Genomic DNA, 26,062 nt, shown 5'->3' with positions numbered 1-26,062 from the left:
GATATGAGACTATAAGAGTTCCCATGTTGAAACCTTTTGATTATTCCATATAGAAAGTGAAGATGGCTATGTTCTGGAAGCTATAGATCCAGAATATCTCGACAGGATCAATGAAGGACCACATATGCCAACCAAACTCTATGTGGAAGTTGCAGGTCAGCCAACAAACTCTATACCAAAGGAGAAAAGTGATTACACTGCTGAAGATATCTCATCGATTGTAAAGGATGCAAAGGTAAGACACTTATTGCATAGTGCCATTGATAATGTCATGTCAAACAGGGTAATTCAATGCAAGACTGCAAAAGAGGTATGGATGCTTTGGAAATAAGGTGTCAGGGAACTGATTCAATCAAGAAGAAGAGAAAGACTATATTCACTCAAGAGTATGAGCACTTTGACTCAAAGCCTAATGAGTCATTAACTGATTTATATGACAGATTTGTCAAACTCTTAAATGATTTATCACTAGTTGACAAAGAGTATGATATTGAAGATTCAAATCTTAAATTCCTGTTAGCTCTTCCTGAAAGATGGGATTTGAAGGCCACAATAATAAGAGACAACTATAATCTTGATGAAACAACTCTTGATGAAATTTATGGGATGCTCAAGACTCTTGAACTTGAGATGGAACAAAGAAGCAAGAGGAATAAAAAAAGTCAAGGACAGTTGCCTTTGTGGCTGAGGAGGAAAGTCCCAAAGTTGTTGCCTCAAAGAAAGGCAAGGGAAAGGCTCTCATCACAAAGTTTGATACTGAGTCATCAAGTTCTGATAGTGATGATGACTCAGAAATGGAAAGTATACCTGAGATGGACCCTGATGAAGAGATGATGAAGCTGTGTGCTCTTATGGTGAAAGGAATCACAAAGATTGCATACAGAAAATTCAGGAGAGGAAAGAAGTCTTTCAGGAAAGGTGTAAGTTCTGATAAGAAAGGTTTCAGAAAATCTGAAGGAAAAGGAGGAAAGTCTGACATAGGAGATTACTCAAATGTTAAATGCTACAACTGTGGTGAGAAAGGCCACATACCTCCTGACTGCAGAAAAGGGAAAAGTGACAAAGGTAAGGCTCTTGTCACAAAGAAGAAAAGCTGGTCAGATGCTTCAGATTCTGAGGATGAGGAAAACTATACCTTGATGGCAAATGCTGCTAGCAGTTCTGATACTGCTGACATAAAGGTACCTCAAACTACTTATGCCTTTTATATTGATGATATTACTGAGTTGAGAAGATATCTTAAAACCATGTTCATTAGTTATAAGGATCAAACTTTAACATGTGAAAGATTAACTTCTGAAAATCTTGCTCAAAAAAGAGGAATGATTATTTAGAAAAAGAGTTAGTCATGTTCCATCAAACTCGGAAAGATAGAGATGATGCCTTTTATGTTAGGGATGAAGTGCTAAAAATGAATGAATCTCTAAAAACTGAGTTAGAAAAGGAAAGAGAGATTATCAGGACTTGGACTAACTCTGGTAGAGAAACTCAGGATATTCTTAGTAGTGGAAACTGGAAAGAGGGCTTAGGTTATGGAGATGATAAGAACAGTAAGGGAACTGTTGAAACTGAGCCTATAGTTGTTAAACAAAAACCAAAGGTAAATCCTGTTAAGTTTGTAACTGCAAAGTCTGATATTGAGAAATCAGAAGTTAAGGAGAAATTAACTTCTGACAAACCTAAACAGGATAAGCCAATTGAAGTTAACATAGGCTTAATGACTAAGAAGCAGCTTAAGCATAAGCTGAAACAGGTTAAAAATGTAAACAAGGTAAAGCCAACTAGGAAAAATAGGAATGGAAAGGAAGGTGTAAACAAAAGTAACAATTATAAGCCTGTTCCTAATGCTCCTAGAAAAACATGTCATAACTGTGGAAATTCTAACCATCTGACTTCTTTTTGCAGGAAGAATAAGAACTTAAACTCCTTACCCTCAAAGTCAGGAGTTAAGAGTCAGTCTGTTAGATATAAGCCACAAAATCCTTGTTTTCATTGTGGTAGTTTATGGCATTCCATTTATACTTGTAAGGAATATTATAGTTTGTACTATAATTATTATCAAATAAAACCTTCTTTAAAGAAAGTTAGCATTATTCCTTGTAGTGTAAGTTCTGATGCAAAGTCTGATATTGCAAATTCTGATAAGAAAACTATTAACATAAACTCTGATGCTAAATCCGCTGCAAATATTAACAAACTTAATAAGGCCAAATGATACAAGCAAGTATGGGTCCTTAAAACTAATCATTAGTGGTCTTTGTGATTGCAGGGCAACAGGAAGAACATTCTAGTTCTGGACAGTGGATGTTCAAGACATATGACTGGAAATAAAGCCCTGCTATCAGACTTTGTGGAGAAAGCTGGCCCAGGTGTTTCTTATGGAGATGGCAATATGGAAAAAACTCTAGGATATGGCAATATCAATCTTGGGAATGTCATCATTGAAAAAGTAGCTCTGGTCTCAGGACTTAAACACAATCTGCTAAGTGTGAGTCAAATCTGTGACAGAGGTAATCATGTGGATTTCTTTGAAGAATACTGTGAAGTTGTAAGCAAATCTACAGGCAAAGTTGTTCTGAAAGGATACAGGCATGGTAACATTTATGAAGCCAAGCTTTCAACAAGTACTGATGGTTCTACAATTTGTCTGTTGAGTGGAGCATCAATTGAAGAAAGCTGGAATTGGCACAAGAAATTCTCTCATTTAAATTTCAACAATATAAATGAACTAGTCAAGAAAGATCTCGTGAGAGGACTGCCAAAATCAGTATTTGCTCCTGATGGCCTTTGTGATTCTTGTCAGAAGGCAAAACAAAGAAAATCTTCATTCAAGAGCAAGACTGAATCATCAATTCTTGAGCCTTATCACCTACTACATATTGATCTAATTGGTCTAGTTAATGTCATGTCTATTGCAAAGAAGAAATATGCTATGGTCGTAGTGGATGAGTTCACCAGTTACACATGGTTGTATTTCTTGCACACAAAAAGTGAAATTGCATCTCTCTTGATTGATCATGTCAAATAACTGGATAAATTGGTCAAAGACTCTATGAAAATCATAAGGAGTGATAATGGCACTGAGTTCAAGAATTTGATTATGGAAGAGTTCTGCAAAAACCATGGAATAAAGCAGGAACTCTCTGCTCTTGGAACTCCACAGCAAAATGGAGTTGTTGAAAGAAAGAATAGAACTCTTATTGAAGCTGCACGAACTATGCTTGATGAAGCAAAGTTACCAACCTACTTCTGGGCTGAAGCTGTGCAGACTGCTTATTTTACTCAGAATGCAACACTTATCAACAAGCATGGAAAAATACCATATGAGATGGTGAAGAAAAAGAAGCCAAATCTGAAGTATTTTCATGTATTTGGATGCAAGTGTTTTGTTCTTAAGACTCATCTAGAACAGCTATCCAAATTTGATCTAAAAGCTGATGAAGGAATTTTTGTTGGATATCCACTTTCCACAAAAGCCTTCAGAGTCTACAATTTAAGAACAAGGGTTGTCATGGAATCTATCAATGTCTCTTTTGATGATAAGAAGATTGTTGGACTTGAAGATTTCAATGATCATGATCAGCTAAGATTCGGAAATGAAGTTTTAAATTCTGATTCGGTAAATCCTAACAGTCTAAATCCTGATACTGCAAACTCTGATGGATTAAACTCTGATGTTATTGAAACTGTAGTGACTACGCCAAAGGAAAATGCACCTGTGCAGGGGGAGCATATTGAAGATTCAACCAAATCTCAAGAAGCATCAGAACCTACAACAGGCTCTTCAAGTTCTGATGGGCCAAGTTCTGATAATTCTGGAAACTCGTGTTCTGATATTTCTGGAAACTTAAATTCTGAAGGATCCAACTCAGAGAGCATAATTTCAGGGGGAGCATCAGAAAATATTGATGGAGACAGCATGAATCATGGGGGAGCATCCAGTTCTAGAGATAACCTTCCATCTGCAAGGAAGTGGACAAAAGCACATACACCTGACTTAATTATTGGAAATCCTGATGCAGGTGTCAGAACTAGAATAACTACATTTAATTAATGTCTCTATCATTCTTTTCTTTCTCAGACTGAACCAAAGAAAGTGGAAGAAGCTCTTCAAGATGCTGATTGGGTGCAAGAAATGCATGAAGAGTTAAATGAATTTGAAAGAAATAAAGTCTGGACCCTAGTGCCAAGACCAAAGAACAGGTCTGTTGTTGGTACAAAGTGGGTGTTCAGAAACAAAAATGACAGTGAAGGCATAATTACAAGGAATAAAGCAAGGCTGGTTGTAAAAGGATACTCTCAACAGGAGGGAATTGATTATGATGAAACATTTGCACCAGTTGCTAGATTGGAAGCCATAAGGATATTTTTGGCTTATGCTGCTCACAAGAAGTTTAAAGTCTTTCAAATGGATGTGAAAAGTGCTTTTTTCAATGAAGAATTGGAAGAAGAGGTTTATGTTGAACAACCTACAGGCTTTGTAGATCCCAAATTTCCCAATCATGTCTACAGGCTTGATAAAACACTTTATGGCCTTAAGCAAGCTCCAAGAGCATGGTATGGGACTTTAGCTCAGTTTCTTCTGAAAAGTGGATTTAACAGAGGGACTATTGACAAAACACTGTTCTAGCTCAACCATGGAAAGGACTTACTTTTGGTGCAAATATATGTTGATGATATCATTTTTTGTTCTACAAATGACATACTTTGTAAGAAGTTTGCCAAGCTGATGCAGTCAAGATATCAAATGAGTATGAAAGGAGAACTTAACTATTTTATGGGCCTTCAAGTCAAGCAGAATGAAGAAGGAACTTTTATCTGTCAATCTAAGTATACCAGAAATTTGTTGAAAAAGTTTGGAATGCAAGATTGTTCAAGTGCATCCACTCCTATGGCCACTGTAATAAAGTTGGATAAGGATACTGGTAAATCAGTAGATATTACTGATTACAGAGGTATGATTGACTCTCTACTCTATCTAACTGTAAGTAGACCTGATATCATGTATGATACATGTCTCTGTGCAAGATTTCAAGCAGATCCAAGAGAACCTCACTTGACAGCTGTGAAAAGAATTTTCAAGTACCTTCAGGGTACAGCTGATCTGGGATTGTGGTATCCTAGAGAATCAGACTTTAAGCTAATAGGTTACTCAGATGCAGATTTTGCAGGATGCAAAATTGACAGGAAAAGCACAAGTGGAAGCTGCCAATTTCTTCGAGGCAGATTGGTTTCTTGGTTTAGCAAGAAACAGAAGTCAATTTCCACATCAACTGCAGAAGCAGAATATATTACTGCAGAAAGCTGTTGTGCACAGATTCTTTGGATGAAGAATCAGTTACTGGATTATGGGTTAGAATTTTTTAAAATCCCTATTTACTGTGATAATCAAAGTGCTATTTCTATGACATGTAATCCAGTTCAACACTCAATGACAAAGCACATCAGCATTAGATACCACTTCATAAGGGAACATGTGGATGAAGGTACAGTGGAATTACATTTTGTTCCAACAGATCAACAACTAGAAGATATCTTCACAAAACCACTGTGTGAAGCTAATTTTACAAGACTGGTAAATAAACTTGGAATGGTTTCAGGTTCTTTCTCTAAATCTGCTTAGTTTATGTTCTGATACATCAGACTTTATGATCAGTATTTACAAATATTACTATCTCTCTGTATTTTGTGCTTAAATTGAAATTTGCTTAAGTGCTGATTGTTGTCCGATGTGAATTTCTAAACTCTAATAATGGTATGAATATTTCTGTGACTATTCAATCCAATGAGGATAACTGTGCTAGATGCTGACCTGGTAGTCTTTAATATACTAAAGATCCCATGTTTGAAGTAATTGTTTATTTGGAAATCTTTTAACACAAGCAAATTCTGATATTGAGCTTAGTTGAAGTTTACTTTGTGTATCTTATTACTAAGTCAAAAACTAGAATAGTGCTTCTTATATGTTAAGTTCTGATTTTAGTAAATCTGATGGATGTACTAAGTGCTGATAAGCCTCACTTATCAAAAGAAAAAGAAAAAAAAAGAAATAAAAATCAGGTATTCCTTTGAGATCTAGAGTAACAATGTGAAAGGGAAGACCCAAGTGCATTGCTGGTATTAAGTAATATGCATTAGAAAAGCAAAAAAATTTCTTGGTGACTTTTCACACTCTATGATTACTGGATAAATACTCTGATAACAGCATAAATTCTGATAAGCAGTCGTGACACTCACTTACACTGAGAAGCCACTGTAAAATGGAATTTCAAAAGATGCATAAAATGAGCACAAAACAGTTAAGGTGGACTCATGCATGAACTCATTTTAAAGTAGGCTTCAGAATAATGACAGATCTTGAGCAAAGTTCGTAGTTATGCCTTATTTCTAAGATGTACTGAAGTCAATCAGACTTTACTCTTTGTCTGATATTTAGCTTAATGCACACACATACACTCCATATGAATGATGAAAATTACTGTGGTGATAAATGTTGTTTTAGATGAACAGTTTATGTGTCAGATTGCATAAATTCTGAGGACAAGTTCTGATGGAAGTTCTGATGATTAAGTTCTGATGAAACCATATCAGTATTTGTGTGAAGAATTACAGGAATAAACATTCACTTTTCGAGTTAAGAAGCCATATTCTGATGACTTTTAAATCCTGATAATAATCAATTTCTGATGCTGACGTGTCATTATTTATTTACTTGGTTTATTTTTGGTCATTACTTGAACTATAATATTTTTACAGAATATCGGTTAATGTGAGATAAAACAGTCATAATCATTATGGGTTAGTGGTTAACGTGTATGTCCTGAAAAATTGCATGTGCACGGTAATTATTGCTTATTTTATGTGCCCATTAACTCTTGTTCTAACCGTTTACTGACTGTTCACATGGTGTCAGGTGTAAAGTGTATCCCATGCTTCAAAAATACAACTGTTGAGTGGAGAGAGTATATATATGAGAGATAAAAGATTTTCTAATCTTTTACTTACTTATATATTCTAAATCTCTTTTATTTATTTATTTTCTCTCTCTCTCTCTCTCTCTCTCTCTCTCTCTCTCTCTCTCTCTCTCTTATTTTCTGAAGTTGTTTTTCTCTCAGGACTTTTTACAAACACTTTGCAAACATTCTCTTATTCACTTAACTTCTTACAGAGATGGCACCAAAAGACGTAATTTTCAGTGGGGCTAAGTTTGTTCCTAATAACTTCTCCGCTATTCTTAACAAGTCAGAAGCCCCATCAGAACTTCACTTCATTCAGGACTTTCTTACTAGTTCTGATATTGGATACGCTCTGACCGAACCGAATGAAGTCTCTGGTACTCAAGTGCTGGAGTTCTGGAGAAGCGGAGTATATGATGATGGTGGTGCTCAAGGGTCCCCAGGTATTATTTTTTCATCAGGCGAGGATGAGCATGTCGTGACATTGGCTACGGTTCGACAAGCACTGCAGCTGCCTGAGAACTGTGTTTATTCTACTGTTGAGGAGCCAGTTCTTCAAAACATGATGGCCAGTCTGGGGTATGAGAGGACTTTGGCAAAGCTGGGTCAGTTGAAGAGATCTTACATAAGGAGGGAATGGAGTTTCTTCTTTGACAGCATAACCAAGGCTTTTACAAACAAATGTTCTAATTTCGATGCAATCCCCATATTCAGCCAACAAATCGGGTATGCTCTCATTAACCAAACTGATTTTGATTATGCAAGTGCTATTTTAGGTTTCATTGGGGGCAGAATGAGAGAATACAGAAATACTGTTTACTTTGCTAGATTCTGTTAGCTTATTTATAGTTTTTGTTGTGATGATAAGCCCCAATCAGCTAGTGAATTAATTCTATCATTCAGACTAGCTAAAAGATCTTTTAATGACTTATTATCTACTGATAATAAGAAGGATGTGTTAAGACCCCTCCAAGTTCCTTTATCTGTCAAACAAGCCTTAATAACCTATGATCCAGTTAAATACACTAAACTATATCCTGATGTCCAACCATCAGAACCTCAACCATCAACACCTACCACCTCTACACGAACACCTCAAACTTCTCAACCTCAACCTGCAGATCCTACAGTGAAGCCTTCATCTTCCAAACCCAAGAGGACTAAGAAAGTACCTCAGACTCCACCGAAGAGAAGGAGAATTATTCTGCGAGATGAATCAGATACTGAGGAACAGGTTCCCATATCAGAACCTGTTGTTGTAGAAGCTGAGAAGGTCTCTTCTCAGAAAGATACTGTAACTGGGAGTTCTAGGACCCTCAAAAGGCTTAGAAAGTTAAATTCTGATGATAACGCTCCTACAGTGTCTCCACCTTTGAAGAAATTAAAGAAACAGAGAGCTCACAGGGACATAGTTGAGTCAGATTCAGAGGATGTAGTGAAAGCAGCTAAGGAAGGGGATCAGGAATCTTTGATCTCAACAGAACCAATAGTTATTGAATCACTTCCTTCTGCACAACCAGAAACTGCTCAAGACAGAATACCTACACCTCTTATGTCACCTATAGTTGATCCAGTACATACTGAAGAACCAGGTACAAGTGCTGAAATTGATATTTATAACTTGATTGTGCCTGAGGTTTTGTACTTGGAAGCTCCACCAATTCATCTCACTCCACCAACAACATCAATTTTGTATGTTGATTAGAACCTGGATGAAGATCAAAATTTAGAGGATGATGTTGAAGCCTTTATAGCCTCACATACTGCTATTTTATTAGAGGATGTTGATACTGCAGGATCTGCAAGTTCTGATGCTGCCAATGAGGAAACTACTGGTGAAGCTGCTACCAATCTAAATGCTGATGCAGCTAGTCCATCAGGACATGCACCTCAACAAACAGTTAATAAAGCTGATCTAATCAAGAAGTTTGTTAAGGAAGCACCATTACCTTGGAGTGAAACTTCTAGAGGAAAGGAGTGGACTAAAGAATGGAACACAGTTAGTTTTGTTCCTTCTGAAAAGATTCTTGCTGAGCATCTGGCAAAAGCTGATGAAATGCTGATAAATGATGATTTTAAGGCACAACTGAGAGTTACTGCATTGAGTACTAAGCACCTTCAAGGTCAACACTCAACAACTCATGCCAAGGTGAATAAAATTCAAAAAACTTTGATCCAGCAAGATATGAATGTAAAATTTGAAAAGAACAGATTTTTTAAGCCAGCCTTTGACAAAATTGCCTATATTGAGAAAACTCAGGAGAAGCAACAAACTCAGATTGATAAAATTTTAAAGAATCAAGCTTCTCAGCAAACTCAACTCAATGAGATCCAATCCTCAGTGAAATTGTTTGTCTCTCTTATTTTACCTGCTGATGCCAAAAAGGGGGAGAAAGTGATTAAGTCCAAATGCAAATCTATTCAGACACTGAAGGGAAAGGATGATGGAAATGATGACCAGGGAAACTCTGATAAGGGTAATGGTCAAGGTCAAGGAAAAGGATTTTCATCAAGTAAATCTAGAATTACAAGTCAAGGAACAAGTTCCGATACTGGGAGAAGAATAAGTTCTGATACTGGTAAAATGATAAGTTCTGGTAAACATCTGGAACTTGATGAAGAAATTTCAAAGGAGTTATTTCTTAAAGAAAATCCAGGAATGGACTTTGAGAGTCTAAAGGAAGAAGAAGTTAGACTCAAAGTAGAAGGTGTCAAGACAAAATCTAAAGCTTCTGTTGTTGAAAAGAAATTTCCAAAGCCTAAGGGTATTGTGATAAAGGAAAGAACAAATTCCGAGGCAACCAAAGCCAAATCAAAAGTGGAAATTGATCCAAGGTCCAAGGGCAAAGAAAAAGTTGATGAACCTGTAAAGGTTTATATGCCAGTCATGGATGAAGAAATAATTGATGATGAAGAAGATACTAGTCTTACTCTGATTTCAAAGAAGATTTTTCAAACAACCTCTGACATGGCTCATGTTGTTCAGAGTCAAGATATAGTAAGTTCTGATATGACATTGAAGCAAGCAACCTCTGACATAGCTCAAATTGTCTTGATATCAGAAGATAAGGAAAAGGAAACCTCTGACATTGCTCATGTTAAACCTTCAATGATACTCCTACCAGGATTCACCAAAGCTAAACAGACTCAATCTTTGAAGACTGCAACAAGTGGTTTTGAAGCAAGAGTTGTTACAGGAAAGGAAGCAAGAGATAAATCTGGATTGGGTAGTTCTGATGAAAGAAGAGTACATAACACTACCAATGATCCAACTTCCTTAAGTGAACCAGGTGTTGGAGCAACTCCTGAAAGATTAAATCGACTTGAATCTGTACAAATTGTTTACCATACCTTTTTGAAAGAACATATCTTGTTATATTTTATGACAGATGGAAGGGTATACCATATCAGGCAGAATGCTATACCACTGAAGTATTTTGAGGAACTGGAACATGTTCTATTCCTACTTCAAGTGAAAGACAAATTAACAGATAGTGTTGCAGGTTATTTAAAATCACAAATTCAAAGACAGAAGAAGCTTTATTCTGTAAAGTCTGACAGAACATATTGTCTCAAGTACAGAGATCACAAAGGTGATATTGTCGAAATGAAGTCTAACACTGCTAAGATCATAACTACTTTTTTGGGTTATAAGGCTGTGGAATTCAATCTAGAGTCTGATAAGGCATATCTGATCGGACTAGATCAGGAGATAAGAAAAGCTTAGATAAATGATCTCAGAGCAGCTATTTTTTAAACTGGTGAAGATACAACTTAATTAAAAGATGCAAAAAGGAGAATGGTTAATGAACTTGAATATGCTGAGAGATGTTTGTTGAAGAATTATCTCAGAACAACTCCTGACATCAAAGAGATCAGAAATTGAAGCCAAGTCAAAGATTTACAACTGCTTAAATTCTGAAGTGTATACAGACTGAAGCTGTTATTAGACCTTGAGGATGGTAAAGCTATAAGTACTGTAAGTTGTAGTTATCTAGTCAAATTCTCATGCATTTGTACTTAATGTTTTTGACATCATCAAATATCTGTTAAACTTGTATATTATGCTAATTTACAATTTGGGGGAGATTGTTAGATATATTTGTGATGTCATGTGTAATATGATTTGTGTTTAGTTTTCAGATCTTAACTAACAGGACACATCAGTACTTAACTAGAAATCAGTACTTATACTGAAGTCAAGACTTAAGATATCAGAACTTAAGTTATCAGAACTTAAGTTATCAGAAGATATTTATCAGGAGATAATATCAGGACTTAAGGAGACTTTCAGATAAGGCAGGCGGCTGATTGAAAGGAAAGAAGATCAAGACAAACGCAAGAAGAAATATGCATGAAGAAAGAATTCTATGAAAAATAGAATACTTGGAAGAAAAGATAACTAGTTGATATATTTTAGGAAGCAGAATTATATTCCATATCAATTAGAACATTATCTTGTAACTGTGTAATATATAAACACATGTATAGGGTTTACACTATATGTGTTATCTTAATCGAAGTTATTATTCTTTGTAACCCTAGCAGCTCTCATGATAATTTGTTCATCACTGAGAAAGGACAGTTCCATATTGTAACAGAGTTTATTGTGTTGAATAAAATCTGTGTTCTGTTAATTGTGTTCTTTAATTCGATTTGATTGTAGTAAACACTGTATTCAACCCCCTTCTACAGTGTGTGTAACCTAACATACAGTCCAAAAAACACACCTACGGTCTAGATCTAAAGGTACATGCACCTAAACCCTAATGGGAAGCCTATAAAAGGCTGAACAAAAGAGGTATAAGGGGTTACTTCATCTCTCATATATACACATATACACACACCACTGGATATACATATAATTCCCGTTTTGCCCCTTTCTCCTTCAAAACCCTTTCTCATTCTCACACCGGAGGTGCCGCGGGGACGCCACCCCCTCCGGTTCTGGTTTGTAGGGTTCCCCCTACAGCTACACCGCACGCCGCCGTCATTTATGCTTAAACGGAGTTCGAGTCCGGGTTCAACAAGAAAGAGACTCCATGGGTGATCTGGGACTATTAGGTGGTAGGTAGAGGCGAGTTATGTCCGAACCGAGCCGAACCGAGTTTAAGAATCGAGCCAAAAGTGTTGTTCACGATCGACTCGTTTATAACCGAGCCGAGTCTAAGCTTAACAAGAGTTTGTCCACGAAACAACCGAGCCGAGTCGAACTCGAGCCGAGTTCGAACATTATCGAGTTATCCACTAACAATTCACATGAATTTTATAATCGACCAACCTTAAGGTTTAATTTTATAATTTTACAAGTACATGGAGATCGAATACTAGTTTTATCTTATAATTATATACGCACACCCACACTCTATACTTATTTTGTAACATATTCCCTCTAGTATGTGACTAACTTGATGATATAATATATTCAAATTTCACATTTGTATTTTAATTTGAGAAAAATATCGATAATTTTATGATTTTTTTGACAAGTTTGTAAAATTGAATAATCGATAATCATTTTTTAGAAAGAGATTTCAATCAATCCGAGAAAGTTACACAATTATAACAAAACAATATACAGTTTCATGTAAATTTTATATAATACACTATTGTTCATATAAATATTAATAAAAATGATTTAAATTTAAATATTATATATTAATAAAAATGATTTGAATATGATATTATAAATACTATTTTATAAAAATTTAAAATTTTAAAAAAATCAAAATAAAATAAAATACTGGTGTAGGAATAGAAATATAGTATATATGATTTGTACACCTAAGATTAAGATTAGTAATATAATTTATGTAGGTGGGAGATGGCCTTACTATCCCCCAAATATATCTTAAATTTTATTTTAAAAAAATTATACAAGTATTTAGTAAATAATTATTATTTATAATATATATAAATTTTATCCGAGCCGAGATAAATTACCGAGTTCGAGCCGAATCCGAGATAAATGAGCCGAGTCCCAGTCGAACATATAAAAAACTCGATTCGGCTCATTTAACTATCAGAGCTCATTTTAATATTTAAGCAAACAAAACGAGCCGATTTCAGTTAAACGAACCAATCCCGTATTTTGTAGACCAACGGCTTCATTAGTGGAAGGGGTATGTTACTGCTCTAACAATGGAGTATTATATCATTGTCCTGTTCTTCTCTCATTATTTATGATAATTGATAGGTGCTGTTACATTATTTTTATGATGCCTTATATTTGTTCTTTTTTAAAAAAAAAATATTAAAGTTATCTTGGGTTCTAGATTCTCTTTAAGATAGTGTGGTTTGCTTACTCAGTTTTGTCTCTGAGAAGTGCACACATGTGCTGCCCTTCTTTTGCATTTAGGGTTGTACACTCTCTCTCTCTCTCTGCTGGAGCCAACTTCTTTCAAATTTCTATCTGACTTTTCCTCTGCTTTCTATATCAGGTTCTTTATTTCTTCTTCTTCTTCTTCTTCTTCTTCTTCTTCTTTCTTTTTAGTTTATATTAATTGATATAATTAATGCTCATAAAACTAAGCTATTAGGCTTACTTGATGTGTGTTTCTTCAGTTCTAATCTTTATTGTAATCAATGTACTTGATTTATACTCTCAATAATGTTTGGTAGATTCATGAGTTTGTTAGTAAGTTAAGGTCAAGACTTCTTTCCATGTCTGTTTTTGTGAATTATTGGTAATAACCTGTAGCATTGTGCTTCAAGATGTAAACAAGTTCTTATCAATATAGTTATGTTGCATGTGGATGAGTCTGGACTTGTAGTTGGGTTCGGATTCCCTTTCTATCTTTATGCTTTTTACTGAACATTTTTCGGATTATGCTAAAAACCTCACTGAAAATAATTTTCAAGTTATGAGGAGCTCGAGGTCTACACTTTTATGGAAATTTACGGAAAGATATGCTTGCGAAAATCTTCTATCTGGACCTGGAGGCTCTCTCCGCCCACCCCCAGGAGAAATAGTTAGATAAGTAACACAACTGAATTTAGATAAGATAAAGAAAAATAGTGTCTTTGCCTTTTTAGCTGAATCATGTAAGTCGATATTGTTTTTGTTTACTTTTATGAATCACTATAATTCATCATGCTAATATCCATTGTCCATTAATCTTTAACCATCACTCATTCACACTACAATAGACATGTCTAGCTCACTTCAACCATTCCTTTCTTTGTTTGTCATTCTACTTGATACCAAATTTTTATCATTATTCTCAGTTAGTTTACACTGTACACCAACAAGCTGACTATTGTTTGTTATTTTTTTTTCTATGTCAAGGTATTCACTAGTCGCAGACTAGTACATCTTCTTATCCTATTATTCAAATAGGCTATTTCATGGTTATCTATCTCTCACTTGTGTAAACGTAATTCTTCATGAGCATTGATGTGTGGTATTGCTCGTTATATTTGTATTTCCCTGTACCTTAGATCCCTGTCAATTCTAAAATGACAGTCCTAAGATTAAATGACTGATCTCCAATTGAAAGTGTGCAATGTTTGGATTAGTTCAGCGTTAACAAATCCTATCTATTAAATTTTATGTGGTAAATTAAGTGGAATTTGAGGAAGTTTGTTCAGTATCAGATCTACTGGTTTGAGATCACTATTTATGTTACGAATGTAAGGGCATCTAAAGCTAAAAATGTTTCCTCTAGTACTGCATATTTCATAATATAGAATACTTCCTCACGTTTTGTAGATTTTGAGGTATTAATTAGAATTGACGTCTATATCAGAGTGGATGATGCTCAAGGTATGGATTAGAAGTGTGCTGCTTATTCTTGGCATATTATCCACTTCAGTAGGTAACTCCCTCAACTTTTTTTTCTTTAATGTGCTTGAAATGGTCAATATAATATTACATCACCTGTTCAGTGTAGTCTGCATAGGCGGAAGGAAAGGGGGGGCTGGGGGGTCCATTGCCCCTCCAAACATGCATAGTATCTTGTTTATAGTATATTGACGATTTGTCAATATTGATTGACAGAGAAAGATGGCTGTTATATTGTTGTCTCAATACAAATTGTAATTTTAAAACAGCTTGAAGAGTGAATATAAGTACATGTTTTTGAAGGAAGATTGATAAGGCATCCTAGTTGTCAGAATGATCAATCAAGCCATTAAAATGCATAAACTAACAGATGAAGCTTAATGAAGAAGAAAACTAAATCTGGAAATTGGAGCCTAAACTTGGAGATTACATCATTTTTAATTACATAATTTGACAGATAAGTATAGTAGTTTGCTAAGCTGGAGATAATTAGCACCTCTTTGAGTTGTGATGTCACCGGCCAGTCGCAGACCTACAGCATGGCGAGCATATGCTTTGTCCCATGCTGAAATGTTTGGTCCTTCTAGTTTTTGTAGTAATAATTCCCTAAGTGCAACTTCATACATAAAGGCCATATCTACAGTTTAACCGGTTTGTCTAGTATTTATATTATGTTGTCACCGTCTAAAATTAACATACAAGCTGAGAAAACAAACCAGATACCAAGGGGCAATGCTGCAATTTTGCTCTCTAGTGTGATGTGAAGGAAAAAAAAATTATAGTATAGTTTGGCCCCCTCTGCCTTAGTTTTCTAGATCCGCCACTGGTAGTCTGTAAGTTTGTTCTAATTGTCGTTCTTGTACACTTATTTTACAATACATGGATCTCCTAGTCTATCTTCTAACATATCATGATAGGTTGCTTTGGCATGTATAAGAGTATGCTTATCATTACATTTCGGATTTCGCATAGAACTTCCTAGACCATGACAACCTTGGAAAATTATTCCTACTTGATCATTGAATTCACAAGGATCAGACCCTTAGTTTGAAATCATACAAGGCAAAAATAAATTTTTACCAAATAACATTAACAGGATAATGTATGTCACAGTATGCTGGTTTTATGTTTTTTCTTTTATTGTATGACTTTTTCCGAATCAGATTTTCATCTTCCATCCGCTTGTTATTTCACCATTTGATGCATTTTTGTAGCATCTCAAATCTTTTCAAATATCTTCATTATATATTTTTATTTAATTTAATCATTTCCATAAATTTTCAACTTCTTACAAGACTCATAATTTTTTTTTTTTTGGGGGGGGGGGGGGGGGGGTCTTCATGCCAATAGCATGTCGACGCCATCAGTTCCAATTAATATGCAATACTAGGAAAAAGACTGCTGATATAAAATTCTCAGGATTTTTTTCTACTTGTGGTGTTAAGGGCTTTTAGTGACATGGAATTTGTACAAATTTAGTTATGTAAAATAATACTATTGACATCTCCGTAAAAGAAACAGAAGAGATAATGTGTTGATAATGGTATTCGTGATGTGCAGGTGGATATGTAGGTATAAATATTGGAACCGATCTTTCCAATTTACCCGCTGCGTCTGATGTAGTTGCTATTATTAAAGCCAGTCAAATAACTCATGTACGCCTTTTTGATGCTGACTCTCACATGCTAACTGCTCTGTCAGACACCGGTATCGAAGTTATGGTTGGTGTCACTAATGAGGAAGTACTGGGAATTGGTGAATCTGCTGCAGTAGCAGCAGCGTGGATAAATAATAATGTTGCAGCTTACTTGCCATCAACCAATATTACAGCCATCGCTGTTGGGAGCGAAGTACTTAGTTCGATTCCTAATGCTGCCCCTGTTTTGGTTCCTGCCATGAATAATCTTCATAAAGCCTTAGTTGCATCAAATCTAAATTATAATATTAAAGTTTCAGCTCCCCAATCGATGGACATAATCCCCAAGCCTTTCCCTCCTTCCACAGCCACATTCAATTCAACATGGAACTCCACAGTTTTCCAGATGCTTAAATTTTTGAAAAGCACGAATTCATACTTCATGCTAAATGCTTATCCATACTATGGATATATAAACAACGGTGGTCTCTTTCCTATTGATTATGCACTATTCCGACCAATGTCATCAGTGAAGCAGATAGTTGACCCAAATACTCTTTTTCATTATGATAGCATGTTTGATGCTATGGTGGATGCTACCTATAACTCCATATCAGCATTCAATACGTCTAGTATTCCTGTTGTTGTGACAGAATCTGGGTGGCCTTGGTTTGGTGGCGCTAACGAGCCTGATGCTACTGTGGACAATGCAGAAACTTTTAATAATAATTTGATCCGTCGTGTCTCAAATGATTCCGGTCCACCTAGTCAACCCACTATTCCAATCAGTGCATACATTTACGAACTGTTTAATGAAGACAAAAAATCAGGACCTGTCTCAGAAAGAAACTGGGGCTTATTTTTTCCCAATGGAAGTTCTGTATATCCCCTTGGTCTAACTACATCAAACAATAGTTTCGGAAATTCTTCAGTAGCCTTTTGCATAGCTAGACAAGGGGCAGAATCCGGTAAGTTGCAGAGTGGACTTAGTTGGGCTTGTGGGCAAGGCCAGGCTAATTGCACTGCCATTCAATCAGGAAAACCATGTTACCTTCCTGATACTCTACAAAACCATGCTTCCTTTGCTTACAATGATTATTATCAGAAAATGAAAAGCATAGGTGGAACCTGCGACTTTGATGGCACTGCCATGACAACTAAAAGTGATCCAAGTAAGTTCCTTCAAACTTAAATATATAATATTATATTTTCAAATCGTGGTTGTCAAGTACCCGCCTTTTAAATGCCTGGTTCTGGTTACTATATTCTGAATTTTAATTGTAAGTTCCTAAATCTTGCTTTCCCATGTGTAAAATCAGACACCTGTAAACTAAAATAGATCGTCCATAAAGTGTCTAGAGTGGTGAAAGTGTACGTTTCTACTATGGATGGCTTTAAGTAAATTATGAAAGAATGCAATGTTATTGAATTCTTGGTCCCGTTCATGGTTTAAGATAGATTATTGTAACTTCATCATTAGACCTCTTATATTACTCATGTAGCTTCTTTGTAATTCACTATGAATTTGCAAAACACTACTGGCAACCTTTTTAGTTACAACAACAGTACGAATTCATTCTCATATTATTCAGCTATCTTAAACCTTGGTTGCAAATATAGTCTGCAGAATTAGAACAAAAAAATGTACCTTAAACCTTGACACTAGACTTATATGTCCAAAGTATAAATTGTGTGGATAAGTATAATATCCTTGGGGTGACAGCCTAATATTAGGCTAAGTAGCACTTGTGTTCTTCCTCCTATTTTCAAATCTAGGATTGGATTTTAAAAATCTTGATTCAAAGTTGTCTGTGTAGTGCTCAAGCTAGGAACTTAATCTAGGGTGGACAAAATACATATGACAGAGTACCATCCTGAACCATCGATTCCTCTTCTTGTACATTGTACATAGTAGACTGCACAGTAAGTGATCATTTTTCTTAGAACTGCTCTCGACCCTGTAAAGACTTTTTGTCTTCAATTGTAATGACAAGTAATTACTGGTTCCATGTACTTAAGTTGGTCCATATTTTGAGATTGTGCGTTTATAAAACCACATAACATCTATAATTCCCTTGTCAGGTTATGGATCCTGCATTTTTACGGGAAGGTGAGATCTAAAAGCTATTACCCTTTTTCTATTTACACAATAAAACAGTAAGTTTTTTAACTTATTGCTTTACATTCATCTTATATGTGATTGTTTCTGTGGCAGTTCAAACTCAAGTTCATTCGGCTTTAGCCCACCTGCATTAGGACCTGTTAGCCCTCTGGGAAAGAGTTCCAAACTTCAACTTCATGTGCTTTGGTCCTTAACTTTTACAATGCTTATTACATTACAAGTGGTCGATGTCCATATTCATATCTTTTGCGGTTGAGATTTAGTGCCAAGTCTTACTAAATTCCTGGATAAATCCTATTTTTGGTTGCTAATTTCATTTGTAGTAAATTCTGATTTTATTTATTAATTCTCATCTTGTGTCAAAGATTTAATTCAAAAAATGCCTAATGCAGGCCTTTAGAAAATAATCTCAAATTGGAATTTAACTAGTACTTGTTTGCCTCAATTCACCGGGTTAGTTGTTACATTTATATATTTATTTAGTTATAATTAGTATAGGCAAGAGTAGCAGAATATAAGACACATTTTTTATGTGTGTATATATGTATATTTATATTTTATTTAAAAAATTAATAAAATAGCAAGTATAATATTTATTTTCACGAAAAAAGTGTGCAAATGAGAATAAGGTTGATAAATTATAAATGTTAAATACTTGTAAATTATTATTTTGAGCAAACTTTATAAAAGTTATATTAATTTTAAATATTTAAGTCACAGATATTTTGGAAACAAATTAGTAAGTAAAGTACTTAATAAAAATGTTTGTTTTTTAGTTTAGAATACTAATCTTGATTATTTAATTAAAGTTAATGAAAGACAATGAAAAACACTAATAAAACACTAATTCTTTTGTTCCCAATTTGTATAATGTATTATTTTTTAATAATTAAATTTTTAGGTGATAACTTTACTTTAGATTATGTCTATTTTTAATATTTACATATTCAATAGATAAGTTAATATAGAAATTATATTAAGCAAATAGTCATTATATATAAATTTAAGTAAATTTATATATAAATTAGTTTTTATGTGACTGTTATATTAAATTATTATTTATGTACTAAAAATATTTTTTCTAATTTCTTATATTATTTAAAATTATGTTATAAAATTTTTTAATGTATTAATTTTTTTTTATTTTATAATTTTAGTTAATCTTTATCATTTTAAATATTTTACCATTTTCTTTGTTAGAGGAATATTTTCTGATTTAAGGGCACATATAATCCCATGTAAGGCTGTGCCAATCCAATTCTTTGTACGTCCGTTTCTTTGTAATGCTTACATTACACAAAATTAGGTAAAATAACAAGCAAAATTACCTAAAATAGCAATTTTATATATTAAAAAAATTGACATCTTGTTATTTTAATATTACAAAACATATTCAAGCTCATATAATACTCCTTCAAAATCTAAGGATAAGATGATTATTTTAAAATTATTGATGTATTTCTACACTATTTAATATTGCAAAACGTGTTGAAACATGTATAGAAGACCCGACAATGTTCAAACTTTCAGTGTACTTTCGTACTTTCGTGCACCAAATCTTAAACCCGAATCCGACCCGGATTTACACTCGTATACCAATTTAGTGACAATAACCCGAAAATAATGTATTCGTGTTTACCCGTTTTAATATACTAAAGTACACCAATTATGTACGAAAAAAATTAATTGTCAAAAAATACAAAAAATAATTAAATGATGAAGTGCTCACTCATGTAGTTAAAAAATAATAAAATATATTTTGTTATTTACAATTATATATGTTATTTCGAATAGATAAAATTCGCATTTGGCATTTAGTATATATATGCATATTATATATTTCAAAAAATTTAATTATTTATTTATTCAGTGTACTTCATTACGTGTCGTGTACCTATATTGAAAAATCAAACCCGACACTAATTATATTCGTGTTTTTCGTGTTCATGTATGTTATGCCTGAAATTTGGTATAAACCCTACTTTGGGTCAAAGTTAGATAATGTGGTTGAAATATGGATATGTACGCCTGAAACTGAGGAATTAACAAAGTCAGTTTACTTAGATATTAAAGTCCGAAGGCGCGCCCTGCTTGAAATTGAGGAATTAACAAAGCCAGTTTTCTTAAATATTAAAGTCCGAAGGCGCGCCCTGGATCTGTATGGTTGGTTTGGTAATCATTTATTTGGAAAATCTAGCTGATCCTTTTGTCAGAAGAAGGCGCACCCTCGTAAGGGGGAGGCGCGCCCTGGGTACGAAGAGGGAGTTTGTTTTGGTCATTTGAGGAATTATAGGGCGCGCCCTATAGAAAGAAGTATATCAATGAAGAATTAGCTTCTACTCGACACAAAATGCAGCTTTGACAGGCTACTTGGACGCACTCTTTGGATGATTCAAGAAAGAAGGAGATTATTATTACTACCATATTTGATGCAGGTACCCTATTGAAGAACTCATTCCTGTAATGCAACCACAGGAAGGCGGTGTTCGTGTTCAGAGACCTCGAGGGGTATGTCTGGACGGAAGGCCTCCTCATGTAGTCAATGAGTGTCCTCATTGGGGATGTGGGGTAAACTCTGGTGTGTGCTTTGGAAGCTCTATCTCTGTAGCCAACGAGTGTCCTCGTTGGGAGACTTTGGAGTATCCTGCACTTTGCACCCAAAAGTTTGGGATCACTTTTCCTGCAATCTGGTAGAGGCTCCTTATCCGGGGGACAAGAATGCATCCTACATTTGGGGTGAACCACGGTTATACCTGCGCCCACGGATTAGAGAAACAGCTGGTAGCGGAGGGTTATCATTGGCCGGGAAGATGCCTTATACGTGAAGTCTCGAAGCCGTGGACGAGCCTTTTGCCTTTGTGGTTTATAACGACTCATATATTTCTGTAATACTTAAATATGTAATTATTGCGTAGATAATTAATAAAGGAGTTTCTATTACTTATGGTCTCTTTGTTTATTTATTATTATTTATATGTGATTGTTGGATTGCGTGGTGTGTTTTTATTATTAACTGTTGCACAATGTTATTTTTGTTTCACTTTTAAAAAGTGATTTTATGACAATCCTATTTTCAAAATTATTTGGGTTATCTCTAAACTTGTTTTTATGATTTTATAATCTTACTAATTATTTTTGGGATTTTATAAAATTTACAAATCAATATTCTGTTAATTATTTATTTTTAAATGATTTTCTGAATTCATTTAACTGTAAAATCCATATTTAATTCTAGGATTCTTCAAAAATTATGAAACTCATATTTTATTACGTTTACAATATTCTGAGTATTTTAAAATTATTTGGTAATTTTCGGGAGTAATCTTACTCGCGCGTTATTTCGGTTATTCGATTAATGCGGGTATAAGTTGTGTTTGTAAAATGCTTTAAAAATTATGAAAATTTTATTTTAGTAACTTCAGATTATTTGTGACATTTTAAGATTATTTTGGAATTTTTCCGATAAACTTTAGTGCGCAGCCGATACGTAATTTTAACAGGAAATGATAAAAGCATTAGGCAAATAAAAAAAAACCGGGACACGTGGCATATACACCACACGTGTACAGGCCTTATTCTTTTCTTTCTTTCCCTGTATTTCCCTTCCCAAACGAGCCCTGTTCTTTCTCTCTCCTTTCGAATCTCTCTCGTCTCTCCTCTCTCCCTCTTTCACTCAAATCTCTCGGTTCTTTTCGATTTATTCTCGTTTAATTCTTGGTAATTGTCTTGCCACTTCATTCTCCTGTTTCACTGCTGTTTCTTTCTTGATTCGCCACCGTTACCGCCGGTTTCCGGCGTGGTGACGGCGGTGTGGTTATGTTTGATATATATATATATATATATATATACAGATATGTATACATACAGGTGTATATGTGTGTGTCTGTGTGTGCATGTGTGTGTAGTATGTGTGGGTGTGTGAGTTGTGCTCTATGTGTGTCTGTTTACGGCGGAGACGGCCGCGTGTGGCCGTGTGGCGCCGTGTTTCTGCTGTTGTCTCGCCGGTTGTTGGTTTGGGTTGGTTCTGTTACAGCTGGGCCTGTATTTTGGGCTTGGTTGTTGGGTTTGTGTTGGGCCTTTGTTTGGGCCTTGTTCGTGCAGTTGGACTTGGTTATAACAGTTTTTAATTTAAATTCCCTTTTTCTTTTTTGCAGGGAATTATTGACTAAAATCCGTGATATTAAATTGTTATTTCAGTGAGTGATAATTTTAATCGGTGAAATTTATTTGGACACCCGTATATTTTCGGGCACCAATGAATTTTGCCGCCGCGCGCGATGAATTATTTTACGAGCGCACGGTGGACGGTGATGACTCTATTCTGAGTCCTAAATATTTTAAAATATAGAACACCTTGTATAAATTATGTTCGAGACTAAAAATTTAGTTGTGTGATGATTCGAACTGGTTTTGTTGGGAATTGGCGTCGATTGATGTTTTGACGGGTAGGCCTATAAACAGAGGGGTCGTTGTCCAAATTTTTCTAAAAATTACCTTAAATTACGAATCGAGTGTATATATCTCGTTTAATATAAATTGACCCCTGATTGTTATGTGCACTGTTATTGCATATATATTATTATTATTAATATGCATACGAGTCGGGAATTATATCGTTGGGTAATTACTTATTGAGGAAAAGTCAAGCATAATCGGTCATTTAACCTAGATTGTTTCGATTTCATAGGTTCAAGTCGAAGGACCCTGTAGTGGAAGTCAATTAGAGTCAAGCCAGTATTAGTACAAAGCTTCGCAAGGCAAGTACCCCTGAACTAATCTTATACAGTTCAGTATATATGAATAGTTGTTGATTTAAATTACGTAGTGGAACATAACGATTTAAGTTACATATTCCCTTTATTTAAATATGTTTTATTAACTGATATTTTGGGAAAAAAGTAACTTCTGAAAATGTCTAACTCTAGACTGTGATTAAATTAAAAAGGGATTTTTAGAATGTGTGTTGTAATCGTTTAAAAAGAGATAGGTGTAAATGAATTTGTAAACTGGATAAAAAAATGAATGAATCAGATATTAGATGGTCAGTGGCGTAAGAGGCCCGTTATTAGGTAACGGCCCAGCAAGTGGTTGCGTAAGAGGCTAAGTCGGATGCGCGCACTGGTAGGCCGCTTAGTCCAGCATGACAGAGACCTAGCTAGTCTCTGAGTTCCGGAACAAATTTGTGGTGGGATAGACTGATCAGCTGTCCCTAGAATTCATCCACGTTTATATCTGACTTTGGTTTAGTGGTTCCCATAACGGAACAAATAGTTTATGGTCCTCGTAACGGGACAGATGATTTATGGGTCCAGCAATGGACAGTGGTTTTGGAAAGGAAATCGCATGCTAAAATTGAACTCTGGTATTTTAACACAACACACTACAGATGATATTATTTTGCAGAGCATGCTAGTTTTGATATCCAGTTTATACCTGTTTTACGGATTTTTCGTAAATAGTTTGATATATGTTCCTATACTTTTTTTATACATCCTGTTTACTGGTTATTCATATAGAGGTACTGTTGAGCAATGGATTGCTCACCCTTGCAGCTTGTTTTGTATTTATTTATTGCAGATGTCTAGAAGACCAGGTCAGAATAGAGTGTCAGCCCCCTCCGGTCCCGGCTCTTCTGAGGTAGTTTGTATCAGACCCTGAGGTCTGATGAGTTGCTTTAATGAGTGAGGATGTCTGAGTTTGAATAAATTAGTGTTGCTTTGTAACCTAAATAATACTTGAACCTGCATCGGCTCCTGATTTGGGGTCGTGTGTTATAATAAAGTTTGTTTAGTAAGTTATGTTGTAGTTTATCATCTTTTTGGTGACGTCAGCCCCTGACCCCGGGGTTGAGGCCGTCACATGGTTGGCCTCATCGGCGAACATTCCTAAATCTATTTGAAGACGGTTTCCAGTAGGTTTCCTACTAGGCCTCGGGACAAGAGATCTAAACACATTAGGTTTCTTGTTATCCAAGAACTACATTGGCTTGATTCCCTATAAATAGGGATACGTAGGCAAATTGCAAGGGGTCAGAAGTGAGAGCGCAAAGGAACCACCACTAACCATAAGTAATCTCAGCCACCAATAATCACCACCACCAAACACTGTTCATACTTTCCGACGATTATTGTTCACGTTTTTTGACGAAGAACCACCGTCACATATCTTGTTTCTGGCTACGAACCTCAAACTTTGTTGCTCCCAAATTCCTTAGTCAACAAATTGGCGCTAGAATGAGGGGCTAATCAAGATCTGTATCTAGGAGGAGAGATGTCTCAATACCGTGACAGAAGTTTTTATGATGGAAGTTCTGAAGAGGAATCTGATCATGGCTATGATCACCATGAGCCTTATGTTCCGCCTATGACTGATCGCCCCACTCCAGATATTGGGGGTCAGCCACCTGTGCTAATCGGTAACGCTGACTTGCTGGAATAACTATATCGTATGGGAGATGTTTTAAACGGTTTCGACTCATGGCTGAGCACCGTGGAGCGACGCAAGACCAGAAGGGGCCTCCGCCATAATCGTGCTTCCCACGCACCCTGGAAAGCTCCCATAACTGATAGAGATGCCTTGGCCGGTCGCGATCAAACTGAAGGCGAGGACATACCAGTAACCCCGCGACGTCTGAATTACTCCAATGATGTGACCCCGATCGTTGAACTCGTTGATGGAGACATTGACGGTGGGGAGATACCGCGAACAGATAACTAGCAATTGCTCACCCTCACCGGTACGGGCGTAGTCTCGAGGAACGACGACAAGAAAAATCTATGCCAGAAAACGAGCAACGGGGATTCGCTGCTTTGAAGGATCGCTTGGGGATCCGCCTGACTGACGATGATCTGAGGATGTTACTGTTGGAATGGAAAAAGGAGGCTGATCGCGGAGATGTGACACCCTATGGTACAACGCGTGTGCCCCTGAATTCCCCTGGGAATCAGGAGCGGTACCGTGATCATGAGAGAGCTCCTTCTCGCAGATCGGTGAATCGATATGACCGAGGATACGGAAGTGACCGTTTGAGAAGACCCTAATGGAGGGGAAGAGGCCGAGGCCGAGGTAGGTACTTGGATGGCTACCGTCGCGACAACTATCGTGGTTATAGGGATACTCGCACCTATGATCGCGCTGAAAGAGATAACAACGCGGAGAATGACGGCCAAAGGGATACCTAGAATTATGATCACGAGACGCCTCATGGTCCTGGCCGAGGTCAAGGAGAAAACCCGGGAGGAGATAAAGGGCAAAACCAAGAAGTAGCGGTAAGGCCTGGAGAAGGGCAGACTAATTCCAACAAAGCCAATCAACAACAGGCTCCTCCAGGTGGATATCAGGTAGTAGTACCTCCGCCTCAGCCCCAAGGTCCACAACCTCACATGCAGGCTATCCCTGGCGTAGGAACTTTCAATGTGGATGATCTGAAGAGGATTCTTAATCACTTGGAAGGAAGGGTGACGGTCACGGTCGAAATCCCTTCTCCATTCTCCGCTGCAGTAAGAGAGGCTCAGTTGTCGGCCGGATATCGTAACACTACTAGCGATCTCCGTTTCCATGGAAGT

The 26,062-nt window shown here is 36.0% G+C and overlaps 1 protein-coding gene across 2 annotated transcripts; it reads left to right on the top strand.

Annotated features, from left to right (window-relative positions):
• The first annotated feature begins 13,236 nt into the window (after positions 1-13,236).
• LOC141671532 (glucan endo-1,3-beta-glucosidase 4-like) lies at positions 13,237-18,861 on the top strand. Of its 2 annotated transcripts, none has more exons than XM_074477803.1 (5): positions 13,237-13,396; positions 14,705-14,773; positions 16,300-17,547; positions 18,458-18,485; positions 18,591-18,861. In XM_074477803.1, exons 2-5 carry the CDS (start codon positions 14,710-14,712, stop codon positions 18,751-18,753), a joined length of 1,503 nt encoding a protein of 500 aa, XP_074333904.1. In that variant the 5' UTR covers positions 13,237-13,396; positions 14,705-14,709; the 3' UTR covers positions 18,754-18,861. The 2 variants fall into 2 exon arrangements, with proteins under 2 accessions (XP_074333904.1, XP_074333905.1); XM_074477804.1 differs by having other exon boundaries at positions 13,245-13,396; positions 14,668-14,773.
• The last annotated feature ends 7,201 nt before the right edge of the window (positions 18,862-26,062 follow it).

This window comes from Apium graveolens, chromosome 7 (assembly GCF_009905375.1).
Source record: "Apium graveolens cultivar Ventura chromosome 7, ASM990537v1, whole genome shotgun sequence".
Classification (NCBI taxonomy): domain Eukaryota; kingdom Viridiplantae; phylum Streptophyta; class Magnoliopsida; order Apiales; family Apiaceae; genus Apium; species Apium graveolens.
Note: the sequence above shows the minus strand (reverse complement) of the source record. Positions and strands in the feature narration are given on the sequence as shown.